This window comes from Arabidopsis lyrata, assembly GCF_000004255.2.
Source record: "Arabidopsis lyrata subsp. lyrata unplaced genomic scaffold ARALYscaffold_4, whole genome shotgun sequence".
Lineage (NCBI taxonomy): Eukaryota > Viridiplantae > Streptophyta > Magnoliopsida > Brassicales > Brassicaceae > Arabidopsis > Arabidopsis lyrata.
The window spans coordinates 15,414,455-15,440,674 of record NW_003302552.1 but is presented as its reverse complement, the minus strand read 5'-3'; the positions used below and the strand labels follow the sequence as shown (position 1 = coordinate 15,440,674).

The window sequence follows — 26,220 nt, the reverse complement described above, 5'->3', positions numbered from 1 at the left end:
AATAGCATTCCAAAAAATGCTATCGTAGGGGAAACATCTACCATAGCTGCCGATGTCATAGCATTTGTGATTTCGCTATCTATAACGTAAGATAGCAGATGTTTTGCGCTATCAATGAACAATTTTCTTATAGTGAATGCTATATTAAAATTTCATTACATTGAAGTATTGACAAGAAAAGAGTCTATTTGCTATGTTTACTGTTCCCTCTGTTTCATAATAAGTGTCGTTTAAGATTTTTGCACACATATTAAGAAAACAATTAAATTTTCTGTTTTACCTATTATCTATATATTTTATTATTTTTTCATTGGTCAATACATTAAATTAGTAGGGACGAAATTGGAAATTTTATCAAACATCTGCATTAAAAACACAAAACGACACTTATTTTGAAACAAAATTCAAAAATTAAAACGAGACTAATATGAAACGGAGAGAGTATATCACAATTTAGTCTGAACAAGACCAAAGAAAGATAGAAATTATACTATTTAATTCTGGAATTCGGGCACCGCGTAAAGAAATAGATAAACCTTTTTTTTTTTAATCTCAAAATGCTATTTATAAACTTAGTACTCCGTCATTGTTTACAACTTTTTTTTGATGACTTTTGTGAGTTTCAAGAACGCAAGCCACCGTCATTGTTTACAACTTTTTTTTTTTTTTTTTCATTGTTTACAACTTGGGTGACTATATAATTAACAAGGCCACATGACAAGAGAGTAATGATTCACATGACATGCCAAAGAAAATATACATTTTCAATTCCTCAAAAAATTCACACTTATCCATCCAAAATGTCAAAATCGCTTTTGCATTTACTCTCTCTCGTTTCCATCCTCTACTGTGTCGCTGCTCTCCGATGTCGTCCCGACCAAACCGAAACACTTAAACGTTTCAAAAACGAGTTTGCCTTCTCCAGCCTCTGCAGCGACGACGCCAACTTCTTCCGCGGTGTGGTCTGTGATAACACGACCGGTGCGGTCACGGTTCTAGAACTTCCCGGTGGATGTTTACGTGGCACTCTCAGACCAAACAGTAGCCTCTTCGAGCTAAGTCATCTCCGTTACCTTAACCTCTCTTTCAACAACTTCGATTCTTCTCCCTTGTCCTCTGCTTTTGGTCAACTCAACAACCTAGAGGTCTTGCTTCTCTCCTCGAATGGCTTTCTTGGCCAAGTTCCTTCTTCTATACGTAACCTCACAAAACTAACCCAATTAAAGCTTTCCCACAACAAGTTAACCGGTGATTTACCCTCACTTGTACAGAATCTAACCAAACTTTTAGCTTTAGACCTTTCTTATAACCAGTTCTCTGGAACCATACCTTCTTCTTTCTTCACCATGCCTTTCTTGTCTTATCTTGATTTGAGTGAGAATCATCTCACTGGCTCATTTGAAATCTCTAATTCTTCGTCAAAGCTCAAGATCTTAGAGCTTGGGAATAACCAATTTGAAGCAGAGATCATAGATCCTGTTTTGAAGTTAGTTAATCTCACGTATCTAAGCCTCTCGTTCCTAAACATAAGCCATCCAATTGACTTATCAATTTTCTCTTCTCTCCCATCTTTGTCATACCTTGATCTTAAAGGCAACAGTTTAACACCAACGAGTGTGAATTCAGACATCGAATTGTCAAAGAACATGGAGATCTTGCTCTTGTCGGGATGCAACATCAGCGAATTCCCCAGATTCTTGAAGTCCTTAAAGAAGTTGTGGTATTTAGATCTTTCCAGCAACAGAATCAAAGGGAACGTCCCTGATTGGTTATGGAGTCTCCCTCTTTTAGTCTCTCTGGATCTTAGTAACAATTCATTCACCGGTTTCGAAGGTTCATTGGATCATGTTTTAGCCAATTCAGCGGTGCAGGTATTAGATATTGCTTTAAACTCTTTCAAAGGTTCAATCCCTAATCCACCGGTCTCTATCATCAACTTGTCTGCTTGGAACAATAGTTTCACAGGAGACATTCCTCTCTCAGTCTGTAACCGGACCTCTCTTGATGTTCTTGATCTGTCCTACAACAACTTCACTGGCTCAATTCCTCCATGTATGGGCAATTTCACCATAGTCAATCTCCGGAAAAACAAGTTGGAAGGAAACATTCCAGACGACTTTTATAGCGGTGCTTTGACACAGACACTTGATGTTGGATACAATCAACTAACCGGGAAGCTTCCAAAATCTCTCCTGAATTGTTCTCTCCTAAGGTTTATAAGTGTGGATCACAACAAAATCAATGATTCATTTCCCTTCTGGCTCAAGGCATTGCCAAATTTGAAAGTCCTTACTCTCCGTTCAAACAGATTCCATGGTCCTATATCTCCACCAGATGATCAAGGTCCTCTTGCATTTCCCAAGCTCCAGATACTTGAAATATCGCATAACACATTTACCGGAAGCTTACCAACAAATTACTTTGCGAATTGGAGTGTAACATCTCACAAGATGTATGATGAAGAGAGGCTATATATGGGAGACTATTCGAGTGACCGGTTTGCCTATGACGATACATTGGATTTACAATACAAAGGTCTATACATGGAGCAAGGCAAGGTTCTTACTTTCTACGCCGCCATTGATTTCTCTGGAAACAAACTTGAAGGAGAGATTCCGGAATCTATTGGTCTTTTGAAAACATTGATTGCTCTCAACTTATCAAACAACTCATTCACGGCACACATCCCGATGTCTTTCGCCAATGTGACTGAGCTCGAGTCATTAGACCTGTCAGGGAACAAACTCTCGGGAGAAATTCCACAAGAACTTGGGAGACTATCGTATTTGGCGTACATAGATCTCTCTGATAATCAGCTCACTGGTGAAATACCACAAGGAACACAAATAATAGGGCAGCCTAAATCCTCATTTGAAGGGAATTCAGGGTTATGTGGTCTCCCTCTTGAAGAAAGCTGTTTTAGCGAAGACGCACCTTCGACACAAGAGCCCGAAGAAGAAGAAGAAATATTGAACTGGAGAGCAGCGGCAATAGGGTATGGACCAGGAGTGTTGTTTGGATTAGCAATAGGTCATGTTGTTTCTTTGTACAAGCCAGGGTGGTTCGTCAAGAATTATGGTCAGAATAGGCTCAGAGGCATTAGACACCCTTAGGATTAATTTGTTCTGTTTTCTTTTTGTGTAAATTGATCTTTGAGTATGTGTCAAGTTACTCAAAAACATAATTATGGCACTATAAAATTAGTTACTTCCATATCAAACAACGTATTCATGTCTTCTGTTATTATCGAAACATAAAAGAAACAGAACAATTTAATTGAACAAGTATTCTTTACAATGTGATTTTTTTTTTTTTTTTGTTAAGATGCAATGTGAAATTTTTTTGAGTAACAAAAACTACAGTTTCTTGGATAAGGGTAGTTTCGTCATTTAAGGATAACAATTTAAGGAGTATGGATTAAGCCCAGGAGTGTAAGAGCATGTGCAGTGGTGAGAGATTCAAATGAGTCTCTCCCACCGACTCTCGTTAATTTAATCACACATTAAAATCAATTTCTTATTAAGAAAAGGAAACTTGAATTGTTGCTATTTAATCACAAACCCTAGCTTCTATATTTTCCCAATTCTCATCTTTAGCTTCCTTCCTTGCCTACAAAGCTAACCTTTTTCTCTTTAGCTAGAACTCGAGTTTCCTTATAGCTTCTAGGTTTTATAATTTCTGATTCTATATCTTCAAGAGATTTGATCACGATGATGAAATCTGATGATCGTAGTTTTTCAGAGCAGAGATGTTGGAGGAGATTACGCGAAGTTATGGGGCAAACGAGTCATGAAAAACCCCAAACCGTTGGTCGTTTTGAGGTGGAACCATCTTCGAGACCTTTGTCGGATGTGAACAAAGAGTACGGTACTCTATTCGAGGCTAAGGAATACAAATCGGAAAAGGAGGAACCTAGGGTTTACTCAGGGCAAGTTAATATGGAGGAGGTGATGTACGAAGCTGTCGGAGAGTGGCTTGAGAGCCTCTTAGAACATAGATCAATTACTTCCGTGAAACCAGTACTACAAAACCCTAATCCGGATTCAGAATCTTCTATGTCATCTTGTGTCCGTCAGTCCAAGAAAAAACGTTGTTCCATTAACGTGGAAGAGAGAAGTCGCAAGAAAAGCAAAACCGTTAGTCCTTTAGAGGTGGAACCTATTCAAACGACTCCCCCGGATTGGCTTTTGAACGTGATGAGGAGAGAAGAGAACGGCTACAATCCAAAGCTGATCTCAACGAGGCAACTGTATAACACTGATCTCGCCGAACTTCAAGCACGCCTCTCAGTCCCTTTTAGGCAAGTGAAAACTCCGGACTTTTTGACAGAGGATGAGACAAGAAAATTACATAGAAATGCGATGAAGCTTTGTCCCCACGGTGTGAGTGTGGATTTGGTGGATCCTAATCGGAAGAAGCATGAGCTTGAATTGAGGAAGTGGAAGATGAGTGGAAACTGGAATTATGTCTTTGTTAAAGGTTGGAAAAATGTGCTTGATGCTAATAGCTTTAAGGAAAAAGACGTCTATCCTCTCTGGTCTTTCCGATCTGGAACAGGAAAACTCTGTTTTGCTCTCATCCCTAAAAATTCCAGCAAAGGCTCTACTTCGGGAGAATCTGGCCGTGGAAACTCTCTTCCTCGAGGCGATGGCGCTTCTACTTCCAGTAAATCTGGTCAGGTACCATTAACCATTCCTCCTTCGCATCCGGAAAGAGATTCTAGCCACTCCGGCCAAGGCTGTTCAGGAGAGAGCAGCTCTAGTTCTTCCTAATCATAACTCTGCTTATTGCTTAAGCCACAAGTAAAAAGGATTTAGTTTTCAGGCAATTCTGGCTTGGTTTTCATTCTTTTTTGTTCAGTTGACTGAAATAGTGGGGTTTTGTCCAAATTGTGAGACCCATAATATGATGTTTTGAATTGAGATTGTTTAAAGCTTAACTTTTTAGTTGAAATTTTTTGAATGCTATTATATGAATGAAAGTTCTTTAGTTATCTATCCTTTGAGAGTTTTCTTTTTGATTCTTTATCTCTTTCCTTCATCTCTCTATGAAAGATGCCTGAAACTGCCTCTGTTTACTTATGAAGAATTGAAAAGGCCGAACAAAAGAGATCTTGTTTTCTTATATTATCACAAAAAGATCCATCAGGCTACAACAACACACAAGTGTAAAGTTTCTTGGCTCTAAACTCAAAGTATAAGTTCCATCAATCATCACCATAGGCCTTGAAACAATACCGTTCACGGTAAGGAGCGTTAAAGAAAAGATCAGCTTCCAACCATTTCGGATACCGAACAAGATCTCCAGCTAAAAACTGCATATACCTCTTGCTTCCTTCGGGAACAACTCGAACCTCTCCTTCTTCTATGTAAACCAATTGATCCACCTGCCAATCCCATGGCAATTTGCACTTCCCTGTCTTCCAAACTGACCATCTCGAAACCCCGAGTTCCTCCAACCGTTTCTGTGAAACTTTCCTTTCCACTTTAACATTGTATAGCTCTTCCAAGGGTTTCTCTGTCTGCATACATGTCACCCTAAAGGCTCTCTGAACATACAGGTTATTTGTCTTCTTACATGTAGTGACAGAACCTGGGAATGGTGTGGTCATTATCAAACTTGCCATGGCTGCCAATCTTGTGAAACAGAGTTTTGGATCTGCAGTTAATAAAGAAAAGATTCATGAGAATTAAAACCTGAGATCTACAAGCATATCGGAACATTGTGATGTTAAAAGTCCTCTAACTCCTGAAACAGAGAAAGAAGGTGAAATTCTAAAGTCTAGCTGTAAAAGTGAATTCTTGTAAAGCATAAGGCTTTTATCATTCTAACCTCTTGCAATAGCTTATATGAATCAAGGACACAAAGTTACATACACTCACAATTCAAGAAATTTGTCTATGCCCATTTGCTAATTCGATTGGAAAAGTGAAAATATACATCATATAACTCACATAATCACACAAAATCCAAGGTCTCACCAATTAAAGGTCAATATTTTTGTCTCAAAACCTTAGAAGGAGTCCAAGAGAAAAATCATCCCAAAACTGAAGAGATATGGGATGATTAAAAAGAATACAAAATCAGAAAAAGGTTGTCAATTTCAAAACCAAAAACGAAAATTAGGCAATTAATACGCATAAAAATCTAATTTGCTTACAGTGTGAGTGAGTGACTTGTCGCTTCAAAAACCCTAAAACCCTGAACCAGAGGCTTATCCGATCCCGATTTGATGAATCAATCAAAGAGAAGTAGAGGATATAAATATTTACAAAAACGATCCTAATAATTTAGATTTATTTTAAGTTTAGACCAGACGTTTCTTTTGTGCTAATGTACCCCAAATGTTTTGTTTTGTAAGACTGTAACCGTGTAACGTGTCACATTCTCTGACACATTGCACAATCTTTTCCAGTTTTATCTCTGAGTTCGTTCTGGGTTTTATAGCATTTTTGTGGAACTCAACGGTCATGGTGGTTCTGCAAATTCAACAGTCCAATGGGTTCGTTAGTTCCGTATCAAGGGCTCGGACAAACCGAGGAAGAAGGAGAGCTTCGAATACAGTATGCGTTCAAACACAAGTGGCTCCCTCTAGAACACAGGTCAAGTTTGCTTGCTTGATGAATGATTCTGCTCAATTATGCATCATCTGGGGGGTGGAAATGAAATTAATGGCGTAATTGCTGCTTCATATGAGAAAAAGTTGCAAACTTTATCAGATATAGAGATGATTTTGTGGTCTGCATTGTGATGTAATCATTAACGGCGTAGTTCTTTGATAAACAGTTTGCTCTTATAACTGATTTTCATTCCACAGGAAAAGAAAATTTCATTGCTTTTGTTATATCTAGTTGTTGTAGTATTGGAATCTTGAGAGCCTTTAAGAGAGATTACATAAGCATGTTTAACTTCAACATAAGCATGTTTAACTTCACGATGTGATGTTTTTTAGCTGAGTATGAGTTCAATCATTTCGATATGCAGAAGATAATGGAGAAGATTTCAGTTGGTGGAGAAGCTGGAGGTGCTGGTGGTGCTTACTCTTACAATGCCTTGAAGAGACTTGACAATATTTGGTCCAACATATGTACTCAACCGACAGGTAATAACAAACAATTGTTACCATTCAGATTATAAAGGAATGTTTCTCTTGGTGGTGATAGTTAGTCTTTGCAAAACTTCTTGTAGGACCGCAAGAAACTCAGCAAATTGTTTCTAGGGTATCTGGTTTTTCTCAAGATTATGGTATGGGGAATAATCTCGTTGGAACCTTTGACATAGTGGTTTGTGGGGGTACTTTGGGGATTTTTCTAGCCACAGCTCTATGTGCCAAGGGTTTAAGAGTCGCTGTGGTGGAGAGAAATGCAATCAAAGGGGTAAATCTTCTAGTTAATGCTGTTGTTGAGGTCTGGTTGGAGAAGCTATTGTAAAAGCTTTTTGGTTTTTTGGTGATTTAGAGAGATCAAGAATGGAATATCTCAAGAAAAGAAATGAAAGAGCTGATTGAAGTCGGAGTTTTAACCGAAGATGAGATCGAAGAAGTAATTTCTGCAAAGTTCAATCCGGTAAAGCTTCTCTTCAGTAAGTAATGTCTTGATGCTCTATTAAAATCAATGTTGCTTAAGGTTATCTTGGACAAATGCAGAACAGATGTGGGTTTGAGAATCTTGGTGATATATGGGTTGAAGATATTCTTAACCTCGGCGTTTCGTGAGTCCTGTCTTCTCTTATTCTCTAATACAGAGGAAAAGAATAATCCCATTGTGTTCTGCTACCTTCTGAAAGTGATGATTTGGTTTTCCATTTTGTATATATAACCAGCCCAGCTAAACTTGTGGAAACTGTGAAACGACGTTTCGTTTCTCTTGGTGGAGTCATCTTAGAAGACTGCAGCCTCTCGAGCATCGTCATCTACGATGATTTAGCTGTGAGTTGTCTGGCTCTTTCTCCAAAACACATTGTACCTAAGAAAAGGATTCAACTTATTGATATGAATTGTTTGAACATTTTGATTGACAGGTTATGCAACTTTCTAAAGGTGACACATTATCTTCCCGTCTGGTCATCGATGCAATGGGAAACTTTTCTCCTATTCTGAAGCAGGTCATATATTGGCCTAAGAGCATATCTAATTTTACATTTTCTTTTGAATTAGTTATAGTGGTAAAAATATTAAACTTACTGATTCGCTTTTCTTGAGCAAATTGTGTGTTCCCCCGTGACATTTTTCTCATCCGCATGTCCAAATGCTTTTAGATTTCTGATTTTTCTTCTGCAACTCACTGATAATATTACTTTTCTTGTTATGTATTCGGTTACAAAAGATCAAACGTGGTAGAAAGCCAGATGGAATGTGTCTTGTTGTTGGATCTTGTGCTCATGGGTTTAAGGAGAACTCATCAAGCGACGTTATATATAGTAGTTCTTCGGTGACCAAAGTTGCAGATTCTAATGTACAACTCTTTTGGGAGGTAAACAAGTCTGGTGTTTTCCCTATTCTAACACAATGTACATAAAGACAAAGAATTGGTTTTAATATAAGGCTGCTTATTGTTGTTTGAAGGCCTTCCCGGCTGGCTCTGGTCCATTAGACCGCACTACTTACATGTTCACTTACACTGAACCGCAATCAACATCTCCGAGTTTAGAGGATTTACTAGAAGAATACTGGAAATTAATGCCAAAGTACCAAGTGAGTGTCCTTTTTATGCCACATCTTTCATAAAGTTTCTTTCTTTCTTTTCTCTCTTTCCTTGATGTCTTTTGGTGCAGGGAGTTTCTCTTGATGAATTGGAAATACTAAGAGTTGTATACGGAATCTTTCCTACTTACCGGAATAGGTACGACCTTGACATAAAACTGCATTTCCCAGATAATAAATGAGAGTTTACTCATAATTTTGTTTTAGTTCATATGATAGCATCTATGGAAGTTGAAACTCTATTATTGATATTATAATTCTGTTTACCAGTCTCATACGATAATACTGCTGCATTCTGACATATCTAACCCTGTTGGATTGGACCTGTCACCAGTCCATTGCAAGCAGCATTTGATCGTGTTCTACAGGTGGGTTTTGATCACTTATGCATAACCTTCCAAGAAAATTGTGCGGCTTGATAATTCGATAAACTAAATAATCAAAGTTTCTTACAAATTTTTACTCAGTTTGGTGATGCTAGCGGCATTCAGTCACCTGTTTCATTTGGGGGTTTTGGAAGTTTGACCAGACACCTTGGAAGATTGTCCAATGGTATATACATTCAATCTTTGACAGTAAACTTGCTGTCTCCATGTCTTAGTGAACATTATATATTTGTATCATTAGAATATTTCAGAATATAGTGCTAAAATCTTCAAATCTCTGATAATCTTGTTCTTTAACTTAACAAAAGGAATCTATGAAGCAATAAGCGGGGATTTTCTGGACACCGACAGCTTATCAAAGCTAAATCCTTATATGGTAATAAAGCTTTATGGTTGTGAGCTATAATTCTTTCTTTTCTTCCATTAACATCACTGAAGCCATTTTGTCTTTTGAACAACAGCCAAACTTGAGTGCATCATGGCTGTTTCAAAGAGCAATGTCTGCAAAGCAACAACTCGATGTTTCCCCTGGCTTCACCAACGAGCTTCTCTATGTAAATTTCAGTTGCATGCAGGTATAGCAAACCTTCCTCCTTTGTTTAAACCTGGAAATGAATGTTTCCAACTCTAGCTTCTAAGCAAGGGTTTCATATTTCTCTTGTAGAGATTGGGCGATCCAGTTCTGAGACCATTTCTTCAGGATATAATACAGTTTGGTCCTCTAGCAAAGACATTAGGCCTTGTCATGCTGACCAAACCTCAGATAATTCCGTCAATATTCAGACAGGTATAGCGTTCATCTTTGAACCAGAAACCCAGAAAAAAACAGAAACAAAAGATTGAATATGCTTTTAGTTTATTCATGAAATCTCAGTTGCTTTGGTGATCTCCTCAGGTTGGGATACCTGTTCTGCTTGATTGGTCTGTTCATTTTTTCATTCTGGGCTTGTATACGTTCCTCTCAGCATACATTGATCCATTAATAAGGTGAAATATTTCTGAATATCTTTAAGAAATTATGCCTTGATCGTTGCTGCTGCCATGACTCTGCCTCGTTATCGATGTGGTGTTTCTTGAACCTTTTGATCTTTTTGTGTATTCCTCAGGCCGTCTTTAGAAGGATTACCTTCAAAGACGAAGTTCGAATGGAAGAGACGTCTAGAGGCTTGGAAATATGGAGCTGGCCTCGATTATGAGTTGTGATTCTGTTCGTATTTCTGAAGAATGATACCCTCATCATCACTGGCTTTTGAGCTTCGATTTCAGCTTTTTTAAAGTATAAAATTTTCTCTTTTTGCTGCCATCTCGGATTAAAAGTTCACAATATCTTTCATCTGGAAGACATCATCGTCCATAGTACTTCACAAGCTTCATAAATGGTCTGGCTTATATACACAGAATCAACATCTCAGTCCTTAGATCTGGTTCTAGAAAACTCCTTCAATATCCGCTTATACCTATATTCGAAAAGCTTTGTTCTATGAACAGACAATTTATAGTAATATAATTTACCGCGTAGACATCAATGGTCGCTTGATTGTGCATACCAAATGATCATACTCAAGCAACTTTTGATACATACCCCATCCCAACTCGCTCAAAGAATCTTTCAGAAAATAAAACGTTCTGATTCAAGTAACCGATTTCAACAATTAATAGGTAGGTCTCGGGGGTTACCAGCTCATACAGATCTTCATTTGACGATCATGTTTTAAGTCTCAGGTGAATGCATACTTCCAATGAGTGCAGTATAAACCTTATTATCTATTGTATACCCTTTCCTTTTTATCTCATCGTACAATCCAAAGGCTTCGTCTGATTTTCCAGCTTTGGACAAACCCGAGATCATCACTGTGTATGTAACAGAATTCTGGTCTAAACCCTTCAACCCCATCTCGCTAAAGAGCCTCATTGCTTCATCCACGTTATCAGCAATACATTCCCCGTGTATGAGTGACGTGTAGGTATATGAATCCGGATCCATCCCATTTGCTTTCATGTTGGCCCATAGTTTACGGGCTTCTTTTACTTTCCCTTGCTTGCAGTACGCGTAGATCATCACATTGTATGTGATAGCGTTGGGCTGTACTTCCTTGCTGCTCATCTCTACAAATAGCCTCTTTGCCTCCTCAACGTTCCCTTCTTTGCAGTAAACATCGATCAAATTAGTATAACTAACCGTGCTAAGCCTCACACCACCCTCCATCATCCTAAACAGCCATTGCTTTGCCTCATCATACCTTTTCAATCTATTGAAACAGCTAGCAATCGTATTGCAAGTGAAAACATCAGCTTGAAACCCTTTCTTCTCCATCACATCATAAATCATTGATGCTTCATCAATCATCCCTTTCCTGCAATACCCATTAATCAACGTATTAAACACAACCTGAGTGATATTAACTCCTTTACTTTGCATCTCGTTCATCAATATCTCAGCTGCACCCATTTCCCCTACCTTACACACCCCGTCGATAAGCGCCCCATAAGTATGACTACTCGGCAAAAGTCCCTTCTCCGTCAATTCATCAAACAACAAAAACGCTCTTTTTATATTTCCCTTTCTACAATTCCAACTTATCAAAGATGTATACACATGAATATCAGATTCTATCCCTCTCTCACGCATTTCATCAAACAGCTTCTCCACATCATTCATTTTCCCATTCTTAACACTCAATTCTATCAAAAGCGTATACGTAACCTTATTATACACCACACCATCTTTCTTCATCACCTTCAATATCTTTTCTACACCAGAGAAATCTCTGTGTTTAAGATAAGCATTGATAATAGTGTTGTAAGTATAAGCTTCAGGTTTAATCCCTTTACCAGAAAACTCCTTAATCAGCTTCTTACTCTTCTCAACTTCACCTCTTCTACATAATCCTTCAACCACAATCGTCAATGAATAGACAGTTATCTTCACTCCAGAATCAACCATTCGCCGGAAAAATTCCAAACAGAGATCAATTCTCCGGCGTTTCTTCGCCGCAACCAAAAACACAATGCATGATCTTTCATCAATACTCAATCCCTTTTTAACCATGTAATCAAAAACCCTTAAACCCTCTTCAAACATTCCGTTATCAACATAAACCCTAAAGACCAAATCGAAAAACTTTTCCCAAAATTCAAACTTTTCTTCAGAAATGTCACAATCCACCATCGCTGATCCTAAACCCTCAACTGGGCGCTCGTAAAACCCGTCGTTAACAACCGAATTCAGAAGCAATCTCATCTCACTGAACCTCCGGTTAGAATATAACCGGTGAGATAAAGTCACTACCGCCGTGAGATCGGGTTTGAGATTGGATTCGAATTCGCGGAGAAACTTGAAGAAATCGATGCACGATTGAGTGGCAAGAGATGGGTCAGATAGAACGAGACGGGTTACGTTTGAATTCAAATTGAAGAGAAGAGATGGATTCGACTGGAGTTTTCCGATCCACCAGGCACGCCGTGATTCTTCTGGCTGCTTCTTGGTCAGAAATCAAAACTGGAGATTTGTGATTCTGAGTTACAACGTTGAAGAGTCGCGAGAGTTTGCGAGAAGAAGAAGAAGAAGACATGGTTCCAAATCCTTTGTTCATGATTCGCTACAGAAGGAAAGAAACTCACGCGGAAGATTCAGAGTTCAAAACTCTTCTTTCACTTCACTTCCCTAATCTTGGTGACGTAACAAATAACAATGCCACATCATATGTAGTGCTCTAATATATATATTTTTTGTCATAGTACGATGATGTAAAAAATAAAAATTCGACGATTATTAATTCATATTTGAATATAATTTTGAAAAATGATTTTTGATTTATAATGTAACAACTCTTGGAGACATGATTGATCCTTGAAGTGGGCATCGCTTATATGAAAAAAGTAACGATATATGCGACATTGAGTTGGCCTTATTGGGGATTAGAATGTCTTGTGCTATAATTGATATCAAGAAAACAACTACACCTTTTTTTTCCATTTTCAAATGCATAATAATTTTGTTGATCAAAGTTCTTTTCCTCATTGGTGAATAAACAAATTCGCATGCGTGAAACACTAAATTATATGTAAGCAGTGATGGAAATAATTGGGTCCATTTCAAGGTTGTTTTACATCAAACAAGGTACACTAAAAAAAACTCAATTTTTCAGCATGTTGGTTAGAATAGTCATTCTTATAGAACTATTTTTCAGCATCAACCATAAACCAAATCAGTGTCCTAAAATACGCTATATGCTAGGCGTACAGTAGAGCACCGTATAGCATAGACGTATATACGGTCGTTTATGCGGGGATTATACGGTAGATATTTTTTATTAAATAAATAAATAAATATAAATATATATATATATAAAGTATAGTTTTCAAAGTTAATAACTCACGAAATTGTGACATATTTTCCATAAAAATCGAGAAAAATAGAGAGATTTGAGAATTTCTCGCCGGCGAGCGGAAGGAATAAAGAAAAAACGAAGAAATGACAAAAAAAATTATTATTAAATTAAAAAAAAAATTATTATTAAATTAAAAAAAATTATTATTAAATTAAATTAAAAAAACTTATTATTAAATTAAAAAAAAAAATTACGACAAAAAAAAATTCAACTGCTCGCTTTTTTCCACGATCTATATTCCCCACTTCATCACCTTTCCTCTTCAACAATTGGAAAAAAACATTATTTCTTCCGCCTCTTACTTTGCCTCCCCTCTTCCCATCATTTCCTTCTTGGATTCTAATTCATCTATAGGGTATGATGGCGTTACATGATTTACTTTTAGAGTTCATCATCAATCACATGTCTCTTCCTCTATGCAAGTTTTCAGATTTTTCAAGTTTATAAATTTCGTTATAGTTCAATTATCTTCTCTCAAGTGATTTGGTGTTATTGTGTCTGCAAATTTTAGACTTTTGGCATTACTATGTCAACCCACTGATCCACATGGTCTATTCTCTTATCCAAATTTCATAAGTTTCTCTGCTCATAAAATTTTCTCTTTAACAAAACAACTTTTTATTTGCAGGTTCATATTCCAAATTCCAATCTCCAATTATGCCGCTCAATATTACACCTATCTCTCAAATAACTCCAGTAATTAATCTTTGTAAAATCAAGGTGATAAGTGTTTGTCTTTGGGGATTTCCACAAAAAGATAAACCAGAGGAATTCACAGGAATGAATTTTCTTCTTGTGGATGATAAGGTACAATTTTGTGGGTCTTTCTAAAGTCTCATTAAAATCTGTGATTTCATGATCTATGTTAAGATTTACTTAGAAGAAGGATAAGTGATGAGACTGATATAGAGCTCTGTTGTGCTATTACATTATAGTTCTTACCATCTCTAAAGTTTGGTATTTAGGCCGTGCAAGGCACGGGCCATTACACTAGTTGTAATTATAAAGTGTATTACATTCTTCCGATAGATATAAATAACTTATTAAAATTCAATAATACAACCTATGAACATATATGACTTCATAACTTATAATAAGCAAAAATTGTATAATTTTATAAATGGGCCAATATTTGTATTAGATGTTTATATATGTAGCCTGTGGAATAGCCTGTTAGGAATAGCCTGTGGATACATATAAGCAATCATATTTTTGGATATACATATTTTGGAGCACATGATTACACACTTATACTAACATAATAACACATGAATAAACATACTTACATGAATAAAAATACTTGACACATACATATATATATATATATATATATACATATCATACTCGATCGTCATATTTTGACACATACATAAAAATCATACTCATCATATTTGAAAACCCTTTATCAAAAAAGAAAAAAAAAAACTTCATACGTACTCATCATCAAATTGCAATTGATCTGAACTGTCAAAATTATGCATACCCCAACTTTAAATATATTTTTCAAAACTTCTACATCAACACTACGTTACATGGGTTGTGTATACATCATATATGTGTACATATATACATTTCACATATATTCTCCGGTTTATAAACAAGGAGAGGGAAAGAAAGAAAAAGAGATAAAAGGAAAACAATTATCTGTTGCCGCGGCGAAGAAATTTAATAAATCTATCGCTTGTTGTGTAAAGGGTTTGAGCCGGTCGGAATCTTTCTTTTTTCCGGGTTAATTACTCCGGCGCCGATGACACGTGTGGCATAAGAGGGGAGAAAACCTCTGTTTCTTCTAGAACGTCCGGATGGAAAGCTTTCTCCTTCAACAGCATGGGATCTTGATGCAAAAACGAGAGTGAAGAGAAGCACAAAGAGGGAAAGAAGACTAATTAACCGAGTCATTCTCTTCTCTTAGAAAAGTGAGGAAATTAAACCCAACAAAAAAGTTGGAAAGAAACCTTGTCGAAGACAGATGGTTGCGACTATGAGAATTTTATTGATGCACAAACTTCCATATGGTGTCGTATTTGTTGCGTTATTCATGTGCGGACATGGATGGTCCACTTCATAATAGTCTCTTCATTTTTTAATTTTTAGTATAGTATAGAACATATATGTAGTCAACTAATTTATAACTTTATATTAGTGTCGTCGTTAAGATACTATCCAAATTCATATATATATCTGCATAATGCATATTTAAATATTTTGATATAAAGAAGTATAACTTTATCAAAGAAGAACTCTTTGTTTCTGAAAATAACTGATGGGCATGTTTTTAACATTAAAGTCAAATCTCCAACATTAGTCGAACATTAATTTAGTGTTGTTGTTGTTGTCTAATTTCTGGATTAACTGACAATGTTTGAGTCTATTTTGTATGTTTAATTTGCTATATATTTATTAGGGTGTATTTGTTATGGAGGGGATCAAAACGTGGTTGTTTAAAAACCACAACTGCATTACCTGTGTTTGCCAATAAACAGTTTGTATTATCTGAAAACAGTCCTTTTGCCTGAAATATAACTTAACAATTGTACGAAAATTTGTGAAGTTTTTCAATGTGGGGAATGTAGCAATATAGTATGGTGACCACCCCGACTAAAATTGAGGTGAGTATTATGTAATCCTTTTCGATGTAGTAGTTTAAATTTTTTAAGTCAAGAAATATTGAACATCAATAATTAAGTAAGAAAAAAAGTTATAAAATTAATTTAATCGTGAATGACAAGAAAAATCGTGAACAAACACATTTACACTTTTCATTTATCAAGTTTTCCAATAAGGATTTTCTCTGAAAATTTGTTTTATCTTAATTACTCTTTCTTTTTAGTTGAAGAAAGGCTCTAAAAATTGGTTAAAAAGGATATTAGATTACTTTGAATTTTATAGCTCAGTGGTAAAATAACTTTTCAAATATTGTATTATTAAAAATTTGGGTAATTGATTGCTTCGAATGAGGTTATTAGAACAGACGAGGTTTTTTTTTTTCACTTTTAACATTAAAATCAGTCATGGGCCTAGATATTGGGCCTTAAATCCAATCCACACTAACCGCCCAACCCTTCATCTATATTACTCCCTAGATAACGAGGATGATGCTTGCTCCTTGGATTCCTGCAGCTCCTCGTCCCATATACTAATTTCAACAAAGAAAGAAAAATAAAGATTTAAATATTGATCGATAAAGATTCTTAACTCTAAGACCATCAAACTCTTGAGGGAATTGAACAAAAGCACAATGATTTGGATTCGGTGATCCTTGCAGAAATATACACATTGCTTGTCGCACCACATCGGCTTCGTTTGCATACATGTCGCAGTCTACGTTCAACATGTATGGTGCATTTGTCATCAACCCTGATACTCTTGCCTGTCAATAATAATATAGTAAGATCAATCATTGATAGTTTAATATGGCTTCTCATATATGATGACTCAATTCTTTAAAGTATTGGATAAGCTTAGTGATCGTAATTCATAAGAGATAATATCACCATATAAAATATAAATTTCAAAGGTAAAATCTTAGTAATTTAAGATATGTTATTGCGCTGGATTTAGAGATATACGAATCTAAACAAGAATGATGATCAAATATGTGCTTAATGATATCGTTTAGTGTTGGCACGGCTCTGACTATATGTGATCTCAACCAGTCTTTTAATGGTGTGACATTACAAAATTCACTGACCAGAAAGTTCATGGCTCCAGCTTTGTAATGATGAAGGTAGTTTGGTCTTTTCTCTCTTGAAATGTATACGATATGAGGGACCTCTTTCTCGTCTCCTGCACCTCCTTTGTTCTCCCATACCACCTTCACATATACACATAAAACAAGATTTCATGTAATTGTTATAATAAACCCTTTTTATATGAATTGTTGAATTACCTTAATTATTGTTGAATGATCATTTGATTTTGTGTTTGAGAAAGCTTCCAATTCATCTTCTGTACCCAACAAATGAGAATCTCCGGTGGCATCTTCCACTTTCCAGCATAACTTCTCGTACTCCATCTTTACATTCACACAAAAATACAGTTTCAACTAATTGTTTTTTTTTCAACTAAATTTCCTTTTATATTCAAAAGAACAATCAAACTCATTACCTTGATCATTTTCCAATCTCTACAGAATTCAGAATCCTCTGTTGCGGCAAGAGGGTTTAAGAAATATCGAAAAGGAGCTCTAACTTTAACGTTGTATATTTTGCAGAACGGAACCCAAATCTTGGCGAACTTAGAAGCTTCCTTGAGAGAGAAGTAAGTGAGATGTTGATGCAGCGAGATATTTGGAATATTTCCAAATATCTATTTATATTATCTTTTAATTTATTAATTATAATTATTCTAGAATATTCTAAGTTTTAGTGTTTTTATGCTTTATTATAAATAGCCTTCTTAGGTCTCCTATTGTATTCAGTTATTGATGAATTGAATAATCGAAAGATTTAAAGAGGTGTTTATAAACCACTGTGAAGAGTATTCACAACTTTAAGAGCTTTTGCGAAAGCCCTGAGAGGAGGACTCTCAAACCCTAGTTTCCGGGTATTCTCAGAATCAACGGATCTAGTTCTATCCCTAGAAGCTTCCGCTGATGCAAAAACTCTTAGGGTTTGTGAATACTCTTCACAGTGGTTTATCAAAACCTCTTTAAATCTTTCGATTAATCAATTCATCAATAACTGAATACAATAGGAGGCCTAAGAAGACTATATATAATAAAAGCATAAAACCCTAAAATCCATAGAATATTCGAATAATTATTATAATTAATAAATTAAAAGATAATAGAAATAGATATTGGAAATATTCCAAATATCTCGCTGCATCAGGTCTCGCCGGCCAAGAAAAGATTCGTCCTCGAATCTTGTTTCTGCGCTGCATCAATTTCTAGGCCAGCTCAAATAAAGAGAAATTGATAACATAGAAATGATCTAATACGTCTTTAAAATTAAATTAAGCGCTAGGTAGCAGCTAGTTAAGACATACAAATTCAATAAGAATATTACTTTTCATGTATATGGTTGTATATATATATATATATATGTTAATAAAAAGATTTGTATATATAGATGATTTCTGTTTTAAAATAAAATGGTTCATGTTTCATCAAGTCTATCTGGATAGGGTTTAGTTTCAGCAGGACTCCATTTTGTGCAGGTACTAAGAAGCCACACGAATGAGAAACAAGATTCACAAAGGAAAGCCACGAGCCAAATGATGCCGTTTTGGCTCATATATAGGATTCGGTGCAAAGAGAAGAGAAAAGAGAAGGCCGAGAATCGTGAGATCCACAGCTCTTCGAAAATAGCTTTTGTATGACAAAATTTCGTAAAGAGGAGGGAGGGAACAGCTTGAATCTGCCATGGGAGGAGCTTTCTTGCAATTTTTGGATATGTTTCTAAAGGGTTTTAAATAAATGTGCGTTCCGACTTCCGTCTATGAATGCTATATATATAGTTTTCTAACAAAGAGTCAAAGACTTAGGCTTATACGCAAGTGGACAACTCCTAATGTGGTAAAGTTAATGATGGTTCCCTATAAGAAGGAAGCTTCAGCTTCATGAATGATCAGGAGAACAAGAAACCTAAAAAGTCAAAGTCTTTGTTTCTTGTGGAAGAAGTAACACGTTATACGTGGATTACGTTAAGAGACATACCGCTACTGTAATAAGTGGATTACGTTAAGAGACATAAGACCATGATTAACAAGAGGATCTTAAGATTTTCTTAAAATGATCTTAGCAATTAAATGATTAAAATTAATTCCCAATTAAGCTTTAAAGTTAAGATGAGTTGCTTACCTAAGAAACAAATACACATTTAAGAACCATTTTTAAGAGCCATTTTTAAATTTATTACTTTTATATTCCTAAGAGCCATTTTTAAAACACCCTTGATAATCATGCTCTAACGCTACTGTAATAATTGGATTCTTAAGGATGTGGTATAGATTCTAGTGAGAAGTTTGTTTCATAAATAATGTTCATGTTTTAAGCAATGATATTTGTTTCATGTTTAGTTTTGAAATTAAAAAAAAAAAAAACTAATTACAAGAATCAGACAAAATATATTTATATTCAAGAATCAGACAAAATATATTTATATTAAGGATCCCTTATATATGTAGGATGTTTTTTTTAATATACAGCACCATAAACGATTGAATAGAATAATTTTATTATCTTTGTTTTTAATATTACAAAATTTTAAAAAGTAATTTTTTAAAAATATTTTTTGTTGGTCAATGCCGATCAACGCCGGATTCAAACGGATACCGGAATAAGATGGTCGTGATGTTGACCGCACATCGTCATTTAGTTAGTATATATGAACAAGCGATACATTTAGTTCGTATAGGTGGCTATACATTTCTAAACTTAGAATGTGTTGTCATGTATTCTATTATATGTTGTGTAGCTGGATATCTTTTTATGTTTAGTTAGTCACCTTACCATAGTTGTACCACTCGAACCTAGGACATCCACCTTCGTCCGGCCCTACTTAAGGTTACAGGATTCACACTATACATTGGATCTCCATTGTTTTTAATTTAATAGCTTGCAAGTTCTACACTAAATTTTTCAGAATAACGCTTTTTTTCTTCTGATTATTTCACAGCTTAAAACTGCTTCACACATTAGTTAATAGGTATGGGCAAACATTTAGTACACAAAATAAAGTTACATATATAATTGAATAATTAGCATTATCAATTGAGACAATCATGATAAACTTAGCGTTGGAAAACAACAAACCCATATCACTTTTAAACAGAGAAAACAACAAATAAAACTGCTAAAAAGCCAGCTTTAGAGAGAGTAGACAATGGGATTCCATATTTTCCTTTTTCAAACAAACCCTTTAGAAATGGAAAGAACAACATCATTACCAAAACACATACACAAGCCTCTGCCATACCCGAACTACCTCTTCCGTGGCTGTAACTCGACCGTTGTAGACCCACAGTAAAAACAGCTAGAGCGGCTAGATTCACCAACACAATAAATGTGCCAGGCAAGAAATGAAGTGAGCCATCAAATTCAAATTTACTTGAGTCTGAGTTTGGACCATCGTCTTCTCCTTCAGATGGTCCAGCAGGCACAGTCTTTTTAGTGATTATGAACACTGTTTCCGAGATGCCAAGAAGCTTAAGAGTGATATCAAAGATGCTAAATAACCAACTACTAGTGGCTACTATTCTCCAAACTGATTGGGAGACTAGCCACGATTGTACGGAATAACCAAGGTTCACAAATTCCCATAGAGTATAGAGACAATGCATCCCAACAAGTGTGATTGTTATGCCTAGATAAGTTCCCTAAATACACACATAAAAATAAAATAAAAAACATTAAACTTTTCCCTCTAAATTAACCAAAAACTTTTTTTGAACCTTATTATGAGTGAGAGAGAGAGAGTCACCTTGGGAAACAAGGCAGAGTTGTGGAGTAGGCAATAAGCAGGAAGTAGACAATAAATAAGCTCAGGGATTGACCTTAGAGAAGTGATAATGCAAAGATAAGCTAATCGCTGTCGGAATCTTATTTTCTTGCAAAACATTCCCCGCAACGGACTTTGTTTGTTGAAAAGGATTTCGATCCATCCAGTCGCCCATCGACGTTGCTGGAGCAACGCCTCGGGTACTCCTTGCGGCATAGATCCAAGAAATGCAGGTGTATCCGGAGAAATGTATGAGCTAGTCCAACCTCTCGAATGTATTCCGATACTCGTGTTCAAATCTTCCGCCACTGAATCATATAACCAACCGATCTGCATAACTTTCAATATTAGAGAACTTTTCGAAAGCAAAATAATATTGTTTGATTAAACTGAGAAAAGAATTATACAGTGTTTCCCCAGCTGGTTTGGTACTCGTAGTGACAATGCCCAACTTCTTGAGCCGCTTCTATGGAGTTTGTAAGTATATTTTGTGGATTTGGATTTCTTTGTATTGCACCAACCACTGATTTCACCATCTCTTTAGAATTACCAAATCTTCTCGCTAAACTATCCTCAACCAAAAACTCCCCTTAATAGCAACAGCAAGGGTCAATGATTTTGATATATGAATAGTAAAACAGTTGACTACAAAAATATTATGAATTGTATGTTAGAGGAATAGTACTAGAGCGATAAATTTTAATTTACATTACAAATACAGTTTTAATTAAACCCTAGTTACGAGTACTTACTTGTAGCAACTAAAGAAAGACTTCCATCGCCTTCTAAATCGTCTGGAGATAAACCGTACATAACTCTTCTAGTGTGGACGCATCCTGAGCCTATATATATCGGTCCTTGGATTCCCGCAATTCCTCGTCCCAAATACTAAATTCAACAAAGAAAAACAAAGATCATAAATAACAATGTATTGATCAAGATTATAGATTAAAAACAAAAAGGGAGCCGTCGCACTGATTGTAGGACGACGATTTGGCTGGTGTTAGAATCATAGAACTCTTGAAGGAATTGAACAAAAGCACAATGTTTTGGATTCAGTGATTTTTCCAGAAATATACATATTGCTTGTCGCACCACATCTGCATCATTGGCATACATGTCGCAGTCCACGTTCAAGATATATGGTGCGTTTGTCATCAACCCTGACACTCTTGCCTGTTCAAATTCATCATATGCTTATCACATTTTCGGTACAACAAAAAAAAACCATGTGAAACTTCAGAAGAAAAAAAAAATGGAGAAAAGGACAGAGATGTGTAAAAAATTCATTAACCAGAAAGTTCATGGCTCCACATTTTTGATGATGAAGATAATTTGGTCTTTTCTCTCTTGAAATGTATACAATATGAGGGACCTCTTTCTCGTCTCCTACACCTCCCTTGTTCTCCCATACCACCTTCACATAAACACATAAAACAACATTTCATGCATGTAATTCAATTTACGTGTGAATAACAAAAGTTAGAGACTGGATTGTTTTCACTTTAGAAAAAATTAAAATACCTTAACTATAGTTGAATGATCATTTGATTTTGTGTTTGAGAATGCTTCAAAATCATCTTCTACATCCAACAAATGGGAATCTCCGGTGGCATCTTCCACTTTCCGGCTCAACTTCTGGTACTCCCTCTTTATGTTTAAGATCAAGAAAACCTCAATATATAAGATGAAAAGCTAAGAACAAATCTTCAGATCATGTGCATCTTTATTATTAGGTCTCGATTGTTTCAAAAGAAGAATTTAATCTGTAAATAAGCACACAACAATCTAATTTGTAAACATAAAAATTGTCATACACCTAAAAGAAAATCAAACCCTTTGTACCTTCGTCGTTTCCCAGTCTTTACTGAATTCAGAACCCTCTGTTACGTCGCTTATCGGGTTCAAAAAATATCTAAAAGGAGCTCTAACTCTGATGTTGTACTTCTTGCAGAAAGGTACCCAAATCTTAGCGAACTTAGAAGCTTCCTTGAGAGAGAAGTAAGTAAGAGGTGAGCAACCATCGTCCGACACATAGCAAGCTAGTCTATTCGCTGGATAATTTACAGCTAACAGCGAAAGCACGGTGTCCACAACCATAATCGGTGGCTCTCGAACAGGATCCGCCGTGGGCACAAACATATCCACGGAAGGAAGGTCATGAACCCTGAAATTACAATAGGCCAGCTCAATGAAATAGAAATAAATATTACATCTTGAGAATGAAAAACTAAGGCTAGGTAAGCAACTAACTAAGACTTTATACAAATTTAACAATAATATTGCTTTACATTATTACATGTATATATATGATTGTATATATGTTAATAAGAATATTTGTATATATGATTTTTGTTTAAAATGAAAATGGTACCTTTCATCAAGTCTATCTGGAAAGGGTTTAGTATCAGCAGGACTCCATTTTAGGCAGGTAATAAGCAGACATACCAATGAGAAACAAGTTTCACAAAAGAAAGCAACGCGCCAAACGGTGTCGTATTCGCTCATATGTCGGATTCGGTGCGAGAGAAGAGAAAAGAAAAGGCCGAGAATCGTTAGATACACAGCTCTTAGAAAATAGTTGGCGTACGAGATCCTTTCGCAAAGAGGAGGGAGAGAAAGGCTTGAATCCGCCATGGGAAGAGCTTTCTTGCAGTTTTTGGATATATTTCGAAAGGTACGTATAAATAAAAACTACGCCCCTTCACATCTATGAATGCTTGCATATAAATACGAATGTGGAAAACTCCTAATTAATGTGCTAAGAGTTAATGATGATTCCCTATAAGAAGGGAAGCTTCACCTTCGTGAAGATCACGAGAACGAGAAACCTAAAAGTCAAAGTCTTTGTTTCTTGTGGAATAAGTAAAAGTAACACGTTGAGGAGAAACGTAGTAGCTGGATAACGTATGAGACATATCACATACTCTTACTGTAATAACTGGATTCTCAAGGATACTTGATTATAAAATCCTATTAAGTGAAAGCAGAAATTAAACATCATGAGGCCGTTTTTCCGTTTTTCTGGTTATTTCTCTTTAAACATTGATGGGCCGAGATTGGGCCTTAAACTGTCTCATCTTATACGAAGCCCAACCTACATTAGGGTCATGATAAACCGTCCATTCTGGTTTTTTTCCCCAGTTCTTCATAACCAAAATCTTCAGCAATCGCTAAATTTTCCAGCAATCGAGAGAGCAGCACGAGTGAGAGAGAAAGAGCGATAGAGGATTTCGTAGCGTGAAAGGAGATCGAAGTATTAAGAAGCTATGGATAGAGAATGGGGTTCCAAGCCTGGTAGTGGAGGCGCCGCCTCCGGCCAAAACGAGGCCATAGATCGCCGCGAGCGTCTCCGTCGTCTTGCTCTTGAAACCATAGACCTTGCTAAAGATCCCTATTTCATGCGAAACCATCTTGGAAGGTATGTATTTCTTTATGCTTTGTTGCACAGACACGAGTAAGTAACACATCAAATTGTTGGATGATTAACCTGAGATTTATGAATACTGTGATTTAGGAACTTCATCTACATTTTTGTTCCGATTTGCGTTTGATTATGCATATGTGTGATGAGTTCTTGAATCTTGAGTTTCTTTGGTTGGTGTTTCTTGAATTAGGGTTTTTATTTTCCCCTGATGTCACTAATTTGATTATTTGGTATGTTGTGAAGCTATGAGTGTAAACTATGTCTAACGCTGCATAACAACGAAGGAAACTACTTGGCACATACTCAAGGTAAGAGGCATCAGACAAACTTGGCAAAGAGAGCTGCTCGAGAGGCAAAGGATGCTCCTACTAAGCCGCAGCCACTCAAGCGCAATGTCTCAGTTCGCAGAACAGGTAATAACTTGTTTTATGCTGACTTAGTTTCTTATAATTCATTGTTGGTTTCAAATCTGTCTGAGTCTTGAATTGGATTAAATGGGAAAGTGATTGGTCTAGAAGTCATATATCTTATTGTGGGGCTTATGTAGTTGCAGGATTGTATATCTTTGCTATTTGAGTACATAGATTTTACTTTAAGGGGTCTTTTCATAACTCCATCTTATGTATGGTCTTGCAGTTAAAATTGGTAGACCAGGGTACCGGGTAACAAAGCAGTACGATCCCGAGCTGCAACAAAGATCTCTTCTGTTCCAGGTAAGCATCTAAGTGTTATTTTTGAACTTTGTCTATCATCATTAGAGACTTATCCAGAGTGAATCTCACTGTTTCTATTCTCTCCTCAACTTTGTTTTACAGATTGAATATCCTGAGATAGAAGACAACATAAAGCCAAGACATCGTTTCATGTCATCTTATGAGCAGGTGAGTGTTACAACTCCTTCTCTATGTGTCTCATAAACTTTTCATTTCCTTCATTGGCCTTCCATTCTGAAAAGTTCTCTCTTTTTTTTTTTCTTTCTATTTGTGTGTGTGCAGAAAGTTCAACCTTATGACAAGAGATATCAATACCTTCTATTTGCTGCTGAACCATATGAAATCATAGCTTTCAAGGTATGTTTCTTGTCTTTGTTCGTGACATATTTACATTCTACAAGTCATCAGGGATTATAGCTCTGGTAGCTCAACATATCTTAGTCGAATTGTTTGCTGATATTGATGCATGTGTTTGCACATCGGTTTCAGGTTCCTAGCACAGAGGTTGATAAATCAACCCCAAAGTTTTTCTCTCATTGGGATCCAGACTCCAAGATGTTTACTGTAAGTGCTTCTCATCATAATTCTTAGTATTATCCCAGAAGCTTAGTTTGTTTTCCGAGATTGGATAAGTTTGTGTTTGGATTAATGAACGTTCTGACAAATAATTTAATAAAACAGCTGCAGGTGTATTTCAAGCCGACTAAGCCAGAACAAAACAAGCCTCAGTCCGCTGTTGGAGCAAATGGTCTTCCACCGCCACCACCACCCCCGCCACAAGCTCAACCGCCACCACCTCCTCCATCTGGTTTACTACCGCCGCCACCACCTCCAATGGCAAACAATGGTTTCAGGCCCATGCCAGCAGCTGGAGGTTTCGGACATCCTAACATGTGAAAGAGAATCCAGCGAAGCAGTTTAAAAACACAGTACTCTTATCATGATTTACTAAGAGAGAATGTGCTCTTTGACTGAAAAATATCAAATCTGTTTTGACATGGATTCTCAAAGCTGTGATCTCTACAGGTGTATTAGCTCTCTAGATACCTTCTATAAGTTTCTTCTATCTGTTTCTCGTATGTACCCTTTTGACAGGATTGGTTTCCGTTAATAGTACAATTAGAGTTTGGCCAAAAAAAAAAAAAATAGTCATTTGTTAC

At 36.2% G+C, this 26,220-nt stretch overlaps 8 protein-coding genes and 1 long non-coding RNA gene across 13 annotated transcripts; 5 read left to right on the top strand and 4 right to left on the bottom strand.

The window, feature by feature from the left end:
• The first annotated feature begins 688 nt into the window (after window positions 1-688).
• LOC9317303 (receptor-like protein 12) lies at window positions 689-3,215 on the top strand. Its single transcript, XM_002881190.2, has one exon. It carries the CDS (start codon window positions 729-731, stop codon window positions 3,111-3,113), a length of 2,385 nt encoding a protein of 794 aa, XP_002881236.2. The 5' UTR covers window positions 689-728; the 3' UTR covers window positions 3,114-3,215.
• A 241-nt stretch (window positions 3,216-3,456) lies between these two features.
• Window positions 3,457-5,203, top strand: LOC9315473 (B3 domain-containing protein At2g32645). The gene is given in 3 exon segments (XM_002881189.2): window positions 3,457-4,583; window positions 4,585-4,679; window positions 5,097-5,203. Coding segments are annotated over 3 exon segments (1,059 nt in total). The 5' UTR covers window positions 3,457-3,710; the 3' UTR covers window positions 5,188-5,203.
• On the bottom strand, window positions 5,104-6,274 carry LOC9317302. Of its 2 annotated transcripts, none has more exons than XM_021028028.1 (2): window positions 6,161-6,274; window positions 5,104-5,658 (listed from the first exon to the last, which is right to left on the bottom strand). In XM_021028028.1, exon 2 carries the CDS (start codon window positions 5,624-5,626, stop codon window positions 5,207-5,209), a length of 420 nt encoding a protein of 139 aa, XP_020883687.1. In that variant the 5' UTR covers window positions 5,627-5,658; window positions 6,161-6,274; the 3' UTR covers window positions 5,104-5,206. The 2 variants fall into 2 exon arrangements, with proteins under 2 accessions (XP_020883687.1, XP_020883688.1); XM_021028029.1 differs by lacking the exon at window positions 6,161-6,274 and adding an exon at window positions 5,982-6,090.
• Window positions 6,275-6,383: 109 nt separating this feature from the next.
• On the top strand, window positions 6,384-10,505 carry LOC9315472. 2 transcript variants are annotated; one of them, XM_021028026.1, is made up of 17 exons: window positions 6,385-6,602; window positions 6,985-7,102; window positions 7,189-7,376; window positions 7,458-7,565; window positions 7,646-7,710; window positions 7,822-7,927; window positions 8,020-8,103; window positions 8,325-8,471; window positions 8,564-8,692; window positions 8,773-8,840; window positions 9,036-9,069; window positions 9,169-9,253; window positions 9,396-9,463; window positions 9,549-9,662; window positions 9,752-9,874; window positions 9,983-10,074; window positions 10,194-10,505. In XM_021028026.1, exons 1-17 carry the CDS (start codon window positions 6,471-6,473, stop codon window positions 10,288-10,290), a joined length of 1,758 nt encoding a protein of 585 aa, XP_020883685.1. In that variant the 5' UTR covers window positions 6,385-6,470; the 3' UTR covers window positions 10,291-10,505. The 2 variants fall into 2 exon arrangements, 1 of the variants encoding a protein (XP_020883685.1); XR_002332539.1 differs by lacking the exons at window positions 9,396-9,463; window positions 9,549-9,662; window positions 9,752-9,874; window positions 9,983-10,074; window positions 10,194-10,505 and having other exon boundaries at window positions 6,384-6,602; window positions 8,972-9,069; window positions 9,169-9,235.
• Window positions 10,506-10,529: 24 nt separating this feature from the next.
• On the bottom strand, window positions 10,530-12,861 carry LOC9315471 (pentatricopeptide repeat-containing protein At2g32630). Its single transcript, XM_021028025.1, is given in 2 exon segments — window positions 10,530-12,536; window positions 12,538-12,861. Coding segments are annotated over 2 exon segments (1,881 nt in total). The 5' UTR covers window positions 12,681-12,861; the 3' UTR covers window positions 10,530-10,798.
• Window positions 12,862-13,641: 780 nt separating this feature from the next.
• Window positions 13,642-14,430, top strand: LOC110229518. The gene is made up of 2 exons (XR_002332912.1): window positions 13,642-13,833; window positions 14,107-14,430. It is a non-coding gene; the product is annotated as an uncharacterized LOC110229518 (long non-coding RNA).
• A 2,134-nt stretch (window positions 14,431-16,564) lies between these two features.
• Window positions 16,565-19,794, bottom strand: LOC9315469 (cellulose synthase-like protein B2). The gene is made up of 5 exons (XM_002879356.2): window positions 19,756-19,794; window positions 17,586-17,786; window positions 17,368-17,493; window positions 17,170-17,292; window positions 16,565-16,848 (listed from the first exon to the last, which is right to left on the bottom strand). The coding sequence occupies exons 1-5, from the start codon at window positions 19,792-19,794 to the stop codon at window positions 16,621-16,623; spliced, it is 717 nt and encodes a 238-aa protein (XP_002879402.2). The 3' UTR covers window positions 16,565-16,620.
• Window positions 19,795-20,190: 396 nt separating this feature from the next.
• On the bottom strand, window positions 20,191-23,876 carry LOC9317301 (cellulose synthase-like protein B1). Of its 3 annotated transcripts, none has more exons than XM_021027203.1 (9): window positions 23,295-23,876; window positions 22,766-23,087; window positions 22,445-22,615; window positions 22,215-22,337; window positions 21,896-22,096; window positions 21,673-21,808; window positions 21,328-21,509; window positions 20,903-21,250; window positions 20,191-20,798 (listed from the first exon to the last, which is right to left on the bottom strand). In XM_021027203.1, the coding sequence occupies exons 1-9, from the start codon at window positions 23,555-23,557 to the stop codon at window positions 20,247-20,249; spliced, it is 2,298 nt and encodes a 765-aa protein (XP_020882862.1). In that variant the 5' UTR covers window positions 23,558-23,876; the 3' UTR covers window positions 20,191-20,246. The 3 variants fall into 3 exon arrangements, with proteins under 3 accessions (XP_020882862.1, XP_002879400.1, XP_020882863.1); XM_002879354.2 differs by having other exon boundaries at window positions 22,445-22,570; XM_021027204.1 differs by lacking the exon at window positions 20,191-20,798 and having other exon boundaries at window positions 20,899-20,975; window positions 21,055-21,250; window positions 22,445-22,570.
• Window positions 23,877-23,976: 100 nt separating this feature from the next.
• On the top strand, window positions 23,977-26,157 carry LOC9317300 (splicing factor 3A subunit 2). Its single transcript, XM_021027209.1, has 7 exons — window positions 23,977-24,341; window positions 24,591-24,760; window positions 24,984-25,060; window positions 25,163-25,228; window positions 25,343-25,417; window positions 25,550-25,624; window positions 25,742-26,157. The coding sequence occupies exons 1-7, from the start codon at window positions 24,190-24,192 to the stop codon at window positions 25,955-25,957; spliced, it is 831 nt and encodes a 276-aa protein (XP_020882868.1). The 5' UTR covers window positions 23,977-24,189; the 3' UTR covers window positions 25,958-26,157.
• Window positions 26,158-26,220: the final 63 nt, after the last annotated feature.